General features: G+C 36.5%; 1 protein-coding gene across 1 annotated transcript in view; it reads right to left on the bottom strand.

Moving 5' to 3' along the window:
* TTN (titin) overlaps positions 1-12,187 on the bottom strand; it is a 237,364-nt gene extending 225,177 nt beyond the window's left edge. Inside the window, exons 1-9 of the mRNA XM_027678451.1 lie at positions 11,975-12,187; positions 9,930-10,033; positions 5,490-5,693; positions 4,505-4,792; positions 3,676-3,764; positions 3,338-3,579; positions 1,362-1,647; positions 969-1,121; positions 367-486 (exon numbers count right to left, since the gene is read on the bottom strand). Coding sequence (XP_027534252.1) covers positions 367-486; positions 969-1,121; positions 1,362-1,647; positions 3,338-3,579; positions 3,676-3,764; positions 4,505-4,792; positions 5,490-5,693; positions 9,930-10,020 — 1,473 coding nt within the window. The 5' untranslated portion in view covers positions 10,021-10,033; positions 11,975-12,187. The remainder of the gene's footprint in view (positions 1-366; positions 487-968; positions 1,122-1,361; positions 1,648-3,337; positions 3,580-3,675; positions 3,765-4,504; positions 4,793-5,489; positions 5,694-9,929; positions 10,034-11,974) is intronic.
* Positions 12,188-12,411: the final 224 nt, after the last annotated feature.

Genomic DNA, 12,411 nt, shown 5'->3' with positions numbered 1-12,411 from the left:
AAAAAAAAAAGCATAACCAAATTTAAGAACTATTTCCTACATGTCAATTCTTTAAATGATTATGAATACTATCTAGTAAATTACTGTACAATATATGAAAAAGAGAGTTTTTCTAAATTAATGTTTTGCAAGTTTATCACATTCTTAGGTATTAATAGTGGAAGTGAAATAAAAAAGGAAAGACAGTCACCATCAAGGAGAGAATGAAAATAATAGCAATGCAAACTGGGAGAGCGAACATATATAAAAGAGAAAAATAGCATAATGGTATATCATTTGTCTTGTTCATAGGCTTGTCTTGTGTATGAGATATTAGATTTTTGAACAAGGTAGGGTATAACAATCATTGGTAACATCTGTATTCACCTTTTCATGAGAGATGTGCCTTTGTTCTTGTGAAGTGACAATTCCTTCTCTAGTTCTCGATATCACTGTTTGTTTTGTGGCTTTATCACTGGTAACTACTACCGTTGCCTCCTTTTTCATCTGAATTTTTATAGCAACAAACAAAAAACCAAAGCCTTAAAATTCACTTTAACAAATTGACCATCAAAATAAGAGGAGAAGGAAAAATAAGAGAGGAATGCAAGTGAAGGAAAAATACTAAGGGAGAATTATTTTATTCCTGGGGGGAAATTATAAATGAGATATTAGAGAAAAAACTTCATCATTGTAAGAAAAATGTTAGCAAATAAATGAAAAGGAAGAATACAGGATCACTTTCATAGAAGGCATTCTCAACCTTAAAAACAGTTTAAGAATAATTAGTTCAATCCTGCTATGATGGAATGCAATGGATAAGTGAACCACGAGCATTCCTTTACATCTAGCTTCTCTGTATGAGTATGCATGCTTTTGCAGTGCAATGGGTAATATCTGGTTAATTCCTCACAGTCAGTCATGCCTTGTTTGCATGTTGGATGAAGGGATAAAAGGGAAATCAGAGAGTGTCTGTGCTCTATTTCTACCTGCTCCTGAACAGGTTGAACGTGGACTGCAGTCATTGCTGTCCTTTTAGCAGTTTGCTCTACAACACCTGGAGCTGGTTCTCTCACCATGGCTTGATCCACAGCAGCAACAACCGTAGCAACAGCTGCTGTTTTTTCACTGTCCTTTCTCACCTATATTAGTCACATCAAAAGACATTTTTTCATGTTTTGCATACATTCAGAAGAAGCACAAAACAAGTACAGAGACACATGTTGCAAAGAAGCATTTCTATATTTGCAGCAGAACTCTCTCAACAGCAGACACACAGGTTTTTACACACAGCCTCTCAGATGCCATTTAGCAGAACTGTTCAGCAGTGGTGAGACCCCACATAAAGTAAACCCAAGGTTTTTTCCAGTAATAGACTTTACCTCTCTAGCACCAGTCACCACCTCGCCAGCAGTAGCACCAGTAACGGTAACTTGTTCTTGGACCCCATATGTCCCCTCCCATCTCTCTTCAGTTATTTGGGTAGTGCTTGTAGATATTCTTGTTTCCTTCATCTGGGCTTCCATGGTTGCAGCATATCCTTCCTGCTTCCAAGGAGGAAGGACTTCAGCCCCAACTGTTGTCACTACGTGTGGTTTACGGATTGGAGATGGAGACTTCACTGGTCTGATAGGTGAGGTGGAGATTCTTCCAGCAGGAGAAACCGACCTATTGAAAAAAACAGAATATTGATGTAATTAATCCAGTATCACACAATGACAACTGTATAAAAGACTTCAGCCTGAACTTGATTTCACTCCATAATTAGGGTACCTTCAGTAACATATAGTTTGATTAAAAAAAAAAAAAATTGAGGTGTTTGACTTGTAAATTACACTAACCTATATGCCTAACAATATGCCTAATATGTGTGGTTTTGTCATACTCATAACTGTAACATGTCTTTGTAGTATCCTAGTTTCCAGAAAGAAATAAGAGCAAGTGGTCAAGGAAATTTCACTCAAGCACATATATTTAAAATATAAAAATTCATAATGACTTTCCATTTGCTCTATCCTAATTCTCCTAATAGGAATAATATAAAAGGCTTAATGTGCTGTATTACATATTACATTCGTAGTCCAGTCTCTGTGGAGAGACAAAATGGTTAATGTAACCAAACTTTGTAAAAATATCATGTGGCAACCACGTAGAAAAACAACTGTATCTACTTCTGTATCTACTTCATTTCCATGTGTCATCCATACATGTACTCATACTCCAGGCAAGCTTCTGATCAGTGTCTATCTTTTTCCCCATACTTACATTTACAAATCTCAACCACAATAATTGTTAGCCATTTGGAAAGTGTTAGTTTTTAAATTTTGAAAAATTCAATCCTAATCCTAGCAGACAGTTTTAAAGCATTTTCCAAAATACTTTAATAGGCTTTCTAACTTAGAATTTCTGAGAGTGGAATTTTTTTGTGCTGTATTTCCCAGAGAACGTTAACAAATAGCATCAGTAGGGGGCAGCATCATCATATTACTTTTTAGATATATTTTCTAATGTGTTGTATTGTCTAAAAGTGGTCTGACTAGCAAGGGAGTACAAACTTCTAGTTCCATATGCTCTCTAGATGGCACTATTTAATCCTTTTTCTGTGTTTGCAGTTTGCTAGTTATTGCCAGTTACTATCAATCCGTTTCTTCCTGTCCTTTCAAGTTATTCTCAGTGGGGCAAAATTCACCAGCGTGTATAGCGCTGACAACTTAAATGGGGCTCTTCTGGGCACTCAGCTTGGAGACATTCCTTCCATGATGCCGCTGCTTCAGGATACTGCAACTGCAGGATTTCCAAAGCAATCTTCTCTTTACCTGCCTCTCAGCACAGATGTCATGGGGTCTCTGAGACCATGAGCCCTGCTCTTCAAACCACTCACTTTCCCTCTCAAGAGGCTCTACACAGCAGAGTTAAACTTCATTTTTCCATAACCACCTTTAGCTTGCCTACCTTCAAAACATTATTTCTACAGTCATTACCAGTACGCACATGGAATATGTGTTCACATTTTTTTCCATATCCTTTCATTATGTTTGTCACTCATCAATGTCATTGCTCTTTTCTCTGTTCATCTAAAATAATCAAGGGCCAACTGCTGTACTGTTTTCTTCCCTTTCATCATGAACTTGGAGCTTTGAGTGCTACTTTGGCTCTATACAAGGCAATCAAAAGGGATTTTCTTTCACACTGGGCAGAAAGTATACATAGGAGGCACAGACTTCTGTAGTAGTGGCAAGTATAGCACATTATAACTAGCCACCAAAATAAACTCAGTAAGTAATAAGTGCCATTTTATACCATGCTATATGTGAAAGTGATTAAAAACCAATATTGTTTGAAACAATGGTAATTTTACCTTACTGGTGAAGGTGTTGGTGCTCTGACATGTCTTACAGGTGATGGTGATTGTCTAACAGGTGATGGTGATTGCTGTCGTGCCATTTGTGCTTTTGCAGCAGTTGGTGGGGTTGGTGATTTTGATGTAGGTCTAGGAGGCATTCGTGGAGGTGCTTTGTGTGGGAGCTGTTGGGCGGCTGCACCTTCTATAATCATTTCAACACTTGTAAGTGATCTGGCATCAAAGTGGGCTTCAGTCTTCTACAATGAAAAACAAGAGAAAAATACTAAGGTGAGATACTGTAGAAGTAATCATCCACATTTTAGCCTTACCTGCTTTGTTTTTGAAAATTATACCTTTTCAATTCTAGCTTGTCTTGTTTGTGAAATCTGAGCAGTCGAAACAATTGTCTTTGTCTTTTTAGCAGGAACGGCTTCTTCCTCACCTTTTGGAAGAGAAAACGTGGTCAGAAGGATTTCATATGCCAACAATCAATAAACAGTTGCAAAAATGAATGAAAGGTCAATTCCAACTATATAAAAAATTATGTAAACAACAGAAAAGTAATTAAGCAACTATCTGTTTTTTCTGCAATATCTATAGACAGATAATTGTGAAAATAGTTGAAACAATATTACTGCACTACTAAGTCATTAGAAAAAAAAAACAAAAAACCAAACCAGAACACATTTAGTGTTGATTCTTCATATCAGTCCTAGATCTGAAATGATTACACAGTCTGGAAGCCTGAATGAGGTAAAATCCAAGCAAGAGTACTCTGGGTAGCATGACTCACAGCTACAATTCTCTATCTAAGAACTGTCTTCATCCTCGCCTCCCTCATTTACAACACCTTGTATAGTTATCCAGTCTAATATATTTATTCTATCAAAGCCAGCTATCAAATACAAAATGAGAACAATGCAAAGTATCCCACACTTTTATCTATCTATTGTATCTTGCATTTAAAGAAGACCCATTCTGGAGAAAAGGTCCTTTTAAATCTCAGACAAAAATCTTTGGCAAATTTCATCAAAGACACTGCTTTTTTCACAGCAAGTTCATAACTCCTTAGAGAGAAGGTATAAATTAACTTATTGATATAACTTCGATGAAGTGGTGCGTATTGAACCACTACAATGAATGGTCTCCTATTTTCATGGCTTCCAACTTCAATTCTGTTACCTTGAATCAGCAGTTCAGCTGTTGAAGTAGCACGTCCCATACTATTTGTGGCATTTACTGAATAGGTGCCGGAGTCTTCAGGGTACGCTTCTGCAATTATTAAGCTGTAAAGGTCTCCTTCTTGTAAAATTTTAAAATCGGGGGAGCTTTTGATTTCTACTCCATCCCGATAGAACTTCACCACAGGTGTAGGGATTCCAGTCACTCTTACGTCAAGTCGAACTTGACTTCCCTGCCTTGCAGTCATGCTCTGTAGTCGTTGTGAGAAGTTTGGTGGTGCTGTTCCAGCTGCATTTTTATTGAAGAAGTAAATAGAAAAACAATAGTGTTTGTTAAAAAGAACTGTAAGGACTAGATACTTTCATTACTAGACATGCACAAGGTCTATTCCTCTTTCACATGCTACTGAGAGGTGATAGTAACTTCTGAAACATTCAAAACATCAGGAGTTGATAAACTTTTTTCTTGCCTTTAAAATTACTGCTATTTCTGATTATGCCCATGATTGCAAATGTTTCTAGAATTACTGATACACTGATTATAACCATAGGCATTAAGCACAGTCTCTTGGGTATGGCCCTTTATGTGAGTTATACTGTTAAATATTTATTTCATTAAATATCATTAGGGTATCCATCCTGAAGAACTTTATCCTTTCTTTTATGAGTAGTTTGAATATACCCAGTGTGACAGATCATGAGTGGTGGTATAGAGGGCTAAGCCAGAAGCTTGTAATTGTGAATAAGAGTTTACAAGATCAGGATTACACTTTATACTGCTAAAGTATAAAGGACGCCATTAGACATTCCTGGTGAGAACATATGCTGAATTCTAGACTGCTTTAGGAAAAGGAGAGTGGTTTGCTCTATTTTGCTGACCATATATTTCAAATCTGAACTTTTTTCATTATCTGTGACTCTTCTGCTATCACTCTCTTTCTTACATTGCTAGCAGACAGAGGAACATTTCTTTAGCTGCATTATACCTGTGACAAGCAGCTCAGCAGTACTAGTTGCTTGCCCAGATCCATTGGTGGCTTGTACGGTGTATCTTCCGCTGTTTGCTTCTGTCACGGTGGGGATCACCAGTTTAGCGCGGCCATCACTAAACGAGATCTGCACACCGGGCAGAGTGTCAGCAGAGAGAACCTGGCCATCCCGATACCAGTTCACCTCAGGAACTGGGAAACCTAAAGAAAAAGGAAGACAAACAGAGACTAAGATGCTATGAAATGCCAGATATAAAAAATTACCACAATACACACTTGTGTATTCATGGTTATAGTGGTGCATAATGGCATAGGCACTGATATATGATTATATGTCCAGTGACACAGTGGCAAAGGAATTGTAGAAAGGTCTTTAAAATGCACAGAGCAATAGGGCAGCTGCACAAGCTCCCGCATTTAGGAAATCACTTGAATAATGAGGGGACTGTAGTGTTTGGCAATCCTGTTCAGGAATAAAAGTTCATCATAATCAAGAGGGGAAGGATTAAAGCACGTGAAGTATTTTTAAAATTTATTTGCTAGTATCTAAGAAGGACTGCTTATTGATAAAGAATTTATCCAGTCCAATAGTTTGGAGACAATGTAAAAATCAGTACTTCCAACCAAGTTAAGTATTTTTCTAACACTGCATGGTTTTAGAAAATGAAGTGACAGAAAAAGTGACTGCTGTAGACATTAAAATCAAGTGCTATCCAAGTTTTGGGGTTTTTGATTCCTTTTTCTCAAATTTTTTGAGTTTGATGACAGCAGTCATCTGGAATCTGCTGATCTTTTCAAGTATATTGATCTTGTTCAAATATATTATTCTTTTGTTATCAGGGTCATGAGCAAGACTCTTCTGGTCAGAAAAAACTAATGGTGATTTTAGATTCCCAGTGGAAATTCTCTTCACAGTTTTCTACTCAGCCAAATTTCTTGAGCAACTGAAATCCATTTGATGAATAAATAAAATTTTTACATGAGCCATGTAAGCAGAACAGCTAATTCAAGGAGATGGTTACTACTCAAAGTCCTTTTGTAGTCCTAGAACACCATTTCTTCAAAAATTAAAATTCCTGCAAATTCACTTCATGTATTTCTCCACTCAACCCAAATCACCAACTTAACTGCACTGGGGCTCAGGAATGAAATCTGAGACTGTATTTACAATTTTCCCAGTTCTATTCTGTGATTTAGAGAACCCCAGGGCCACAGAATTCTGCTTCCTTTCTAGTTTATTCCTCCTATAAACCAAATAAATCACTAGGGATTTTAATGTGCCAGGAAAATGACTGTGTGAGACTAAAATGAAAGAGAAGCTGAGATATGTCAATTGGAACTTTTACTGGTTGACTGCAGTCACACCAGACTTGGTTAGGAAAGTTTAAAATTTTACTCATAGTAAAATACTGAAATTTAGACATATGTAAAACAAACCCTCACACACAGAGAGTGTGGACAGTTTTAGAGAGGATTAGAAACCAAAAGCTAAAAGTACTTCTAAGCATTATTAATTTCATAGATGGAAGTTATCAAACAGCCCTGATGGGAAGGTATAATTCAATTTTGTACTATTAGTGTAGGACAACTTGGGCATTATCACCATAAACACTGACTATTCAGCAGATCCCAGTTATTCCATTCAGACCTATGTGTCTTCAACATTTAGTGAAAATTAGTTTAAAAATATTTTAAGGTAGGCAACCAAAAACATGTCCTCTATAGAGAACTTCTTGTAACATCAAAATGTTTTATTTTCTTGGGGCAGCATTATATGATGATTAGCAAACATGGGAGTTTATGTGGGAGGTTGAAAAGGTCTGCATTCTAGAAATGGAGTATATTTTGATGCCTCAAACTGCTATATCCAAGGCATCCAAAGTTAGAAGCCTTTTTGAAAATCTAAGCCCTAATTTATAATTAAAAAAACTCAACTCCACAAATTTACTAGCACTCTGCTATCCCATGCCACCAAGCTAGGCACTAAAGGGTAAGATCTGCCTCAGATTATAGATATTTTTGCCTGGTCTATATGGAATAGGGATTTGCTTCTACATGTGCCAAATGACCCTATGATTTGACTATTCATTATTAAGACAATCTTTTTCATTTTGTTCATTTTTTATTCAATTGTCCTTGAGGTTTTTTGAGCTTTAATGCCAAAAAAAGAAAATCAACCCAAAGTGCCTCAAATCCACTGCTAAAGTAATTGAATTCAATGAGATTCTTCTGACAATGACGTGAGAGGAACTGCCAACTTGTGTTCAATCTATGTGCTGCTTTCAACAATAAGCAGAATTTAAAGGTTGTCTTGCACTGGGTAATACCTGAAAATATAAGTTCAAAGAAAGGTAAGCAGGGTACGGGTTTCTTTATGAAAAAATCAAACTTGATCAGTGCTGTGGAGACATGAGGATGGGCACAGTTCTAATGCTGGCAGAACTTCTGACTTCCTTGTCTCATGACCCCTCAGCCACTGCTGACCCAGCAGGATTCCCACTGCTCTGGCATTTACTGCTTTTAATCACAGGGTTTGTGTGTTCTGTGCTTTCTGAGATTTCTGTTACATGCTGGGTATTTTTGTCTGATATCAAACCTTTGTAATGTGGCACTTAATTTACAGTCTAATATAACAGTAAAATTCATTTGTTCTAGTTTACACACAGCAAAATTGCATCTCAGGTGGTTGCTAAGCTCTTCTTGATACCCTTAGATTAACTGAACTCTTCACATTTGAATTGTAGCTCTGTATTAATACTTGACTTGTATATAAAAAATCAGTGTTATCAGAGATAAAAAGAAATTCTGAATTTCAAATGCACAATATTTCATTATGGATAGGAAGGGCAGAATAAAGCTGTGTAGTCCTTTATGCAATTAGTTCAAGAAATAAAACTCTCCCATTTGTAACGCCTTAGAAAAACTAAATGGCAAGCCACTGTTCCATCTTTCAACCTTGGTGGATGCTTTTAGGGCAGGAAAGATATACCAGAATCTCACAATGTGAATAAAAGCTAAGAAGAGATTGACTCACAAGATATTTGAAACTAACATCCAATATGGCATGTTATTAGAAAAACTGATGTAGCTTCACTTAGTAAGAAATCAAGTTCCCCTCCCAAGTATTCCATGATATCACACAAATGAAAATAGCCAATATCATACATTGAGTCATAATATTAACATCCTATCTTGTTCTGATGATATATTTATATATGTGTAATAATTATAAGTATTGTAATCAACAATGGAAAAAACTTTTCACAGAAAATTTTCAGTGTACAGGTAATAAAAGAAGATCGGGGCAATTAACTGAAGATCAAGGCCCAAAGAACAGGATATGGCATGAAAAAATATCATGGATGTAGACTACATGACATGTTCAAACCCGTCATGTGGGCTAGTGTTATCCAAAGGGACCAGGGGATGAACTACAGTGGATTACAGATGTCAGAGATCTTTATAGCTGGACAGATCATATGTTTGCACCTGTCACAGAGCATCTGAGTAGTATTTTATGGTATGTGAATCATCACATTGCTAATGCCTGTAAGACAATATAATTCCATCAGCAGAGAACACATGTCATTTCTCCTTAGTCACTCCCGAGGTCAGAGACACTCTTAGAACAGGGTGTTGGTTATCTGGTAACGTTATCTCAGGAGTTTGCATGGGGTTTTGCACAAGATAGGGGGTTTGAATAGCATGTAGACTGGAGAAATGAAGTATCCTTTAAATTACATGGAATCTGGCATCTTTAAGTCACATCAACATCTTAAATTATATTAATCCAGCCTTGAGCTACCATCATGATCACCATACACATCTATTATCTAGCATACTAGGGTTTTCTACCCTCTCCAGTCACCAGGTGGACCTAGATTTTGTGTTTTTAACCCCATTGCTGGAACTCTGGAATTAAGTAAACTTAAGGGCACAGGAGGGAGAAATACAGCTTAGCTAGAGTAAGAGTAAGGCTTAGCACAAGGTCATTGAAGAGCTAGCACAAGCCTTGCCCTTTGCACCTTCACTCCTCATTCTGTCCAATCATCATCCAAACAAGATTATTCTCTCTGTACCTGTATAAAGTTCCCTTTTTAGCAGATTATGTATCCTTTTGTGTATACTTTAAAGGTATTTACTCCAGTTTTGCTGGTTCTGACATATATGAGAATTACACACCAGTGGCATGGCAGGATGACTGCCTACTGCTTGGTCAGTAACTTTATGCAGCCTGTTTGTAGATATTTGACAGCACCTCACAGTGCTGATCAGTACTGTATAATATAGATATATATCCATATTTCAGTACTCATCTTTACCCATTCAGATCAGATTATGATATATAGAAAGTGTTATCAGTTTTCTTAGCATAAACATCAGGAAAAAATAGTAATAAAAAATAATAAATCTTGGAAGAATGAAGCAAAACCTTACCACTAATATGAGCCTCAAAGGTTGCGGCACTACCCTCCAGTGCCACAACACTTTGTAACGGCTGCGTAAATGTTGGTGCTTTTGTCGTCATCTTTACAGGCACTCTGCAAGCAAAAAAACCCCATCATTAGATATAAATAGTGACAATGTTATTATAAGCACTCCTTTCTTGCTAGATTTTAAGAGTATTTGTAATTATTTTCAGAACAATTTACTTTTGTAAGTTTTAAATCAGAATGACCTGGTGAAATGTGAAGAGTGTAGATTTTGACAAAGTTGTATAGCAAATTATTCTTAGAGAATGCTTGGCTGAGTTGGATGTGAAACCATTATCTTCACTGGAGCTGTGCTTTCGCCTTGCAAGTGTGCAGCAGAAGACAAAATTCTGCTTGACTTACTGCATGACCTTCCACAGGTCATCCAGCCTCTATTCGTCTATTAACTTTTTTTGTCTGAAGAGAAAATAATTTCCATGTATAATTTTTTAAAATGTTTTGTTGGTGCAAAGTATTTGCATTCTCCAATGAGAATATATCTAGGTCAGTAAGCAGCAACTGAAAGAATGTGAAGGTCTTCAATGTATTTGGCTCATAATAATTATCAAAATGACAGAAGACAATTTTAAAAGCAGTCTGTAAGTAGTGAATAATTTCTTTTTACAGAAGCATATTGACATTAAAGATGCAGATAAAATTCTAGTCTTTCTTAGAGAGTATCTCAATGGAATTTTGAATATGGGAAGACAGCAACCTTCGAAATGTGAGCTAGGATATAAGGTAGCCACTGACACTGATGGCTTGAACAACTGCAGAGCCATGTGAAATCTGAAAGAAAGTTTGCTTTCTCTTGCTATGCCAAAAAGATCCTACTTTGAAATAGCACACTACACTAGAACAGCTTCTGTGTCAGTATTTTATATTTTCCTGAACATATTTATTTACTGACGTAAAATCGTGTGGTTTTTAAAAATGTAGCTAGTATCTTTTTAATAGTATTATACATCTATTAAAGCTACAATTTTTCTCATAATAAAATTCCCTTGAGAGCATATCAAGTCTTAACAAACAAAGGTTAACCCCGCAATTTTTCAAGCCAATCTTGCTCACATATTTACTTCAGTTTACTCTGGCTTTTGTGCCAGATTTTGTGACAATTCCAAGCTTAACTCAAAAATGAGAAAGCAAAGTTTCTTTCACTCTGAGCCAAAAATATTCTACTTTTCACAGGGGTAAAAATTCTTCATTACATGAATGCCTTCATAGAAGTCAGGGCCTGATGCATACATACAGTAAGTGCATAAGGGCAGAACTGGATATTGTATCGAGATTTTCAGATCAAGTTATGACTATGTTTTGAAGTTCAGCTAAAATATATGGAAACATTATGAAAGCTTGTATATATATGTAGTTTCCTTACTTCGGAATAGATCAGAAATAATTCAATTAAGTAAAATTGTCATTGAGTTCACACAAAGTTTATATCTTTCATTGTCTGGGCAAATTCTGGTGATGAAGATCTGATCTTATAAGGCTTTTTGTATAATTAGAATTGAAAGTATGTGTCTGAAATGTCATGTTCCAGAAATAACCTTTACAGCTATGAATGACAGCAGACAAGTGTTCCAGAGCTGCCATGTAACTGATACCTTAGCAGTTGTTTCCCTTAAAAAGTCATCAGTGCTTAGCTGATACCATATGCATTTTATCAGAGCTATTCTGGGAGCTTCTCAGTTTATCTCTCAGTAGCATAACCTTGAACACTCCCAAGAGAAAGGAGTTTTTAAGTCAAGCACGTTTCCATACACTTTTAAAACCTTAATTTATATAGTCTTTAACAGTAAAATGTACTGTTAAAAAACCGTTTTGCTGAGAATTACCAAAACTTACTCCAATAATTTAAGATATAAACTTGACAGAGAATTTAAGTGCTCCCTATCTATTCCTGAAACCTATACCCCCGTGACCAAATTTATAAAAAATAGATTGTATCAAGATTATTAATGACCAATAAAACATTTTTTACACCAGCAGAAACATGCTACTAACCTGATCTCTCAAAGTGCCTGCAAGAATGGGCTAAGCCCAACGAAATCTTCTTGAACGACGTCCTTATCCCAAGTAAGATTTTTTTAGACAATCCCAGCATGAGAATTGTAGAGCCTCTAATCATAAAAAACAAAACTACACGGTCTTGACAGTGTAGTTTTGTTTTTTTGCAATCCCTACACCCGAGGCGAGGCGGGGAATGCACGACTGCTCAGAAGTGCTAACATAGTTGTTTCGCTTTATATACCCCAGCTTTGCTGACAGATCTGCCTCATCATGTCAGTGCCAGTTCTGATTGGTTTCCTAAAAGAAAGTATCCTGTGAGAGGGGCTTCACTCTCTGTAACCATACACCACCTGTTGGTTTTGATTGACAATCCTAATTTTGGAGGCACAAAAGGGATTCAATAAGGAAACCTCAGCCGTTCCAAAGCTTTT

Source organism: Neopelma chrysocephalum, unplaced genomic scaffold (genome assembly GCF_003984885.1).
Source record: "Neopelma chrysocephalum unplaced genomic scaffold, ASM398488v2 Primary Assembly neopelma1_44, whole genome shotgun sequence".
Lineage (NCBI taxonomy): Eukaryota > Metazoa > Chordata > Aves > Passeriformes > Pipridae > Neopelma > Neopelma chrysocephalum.
This window is presented reverse-complemented; position numbering and strand designations above follow the sequence as displayed.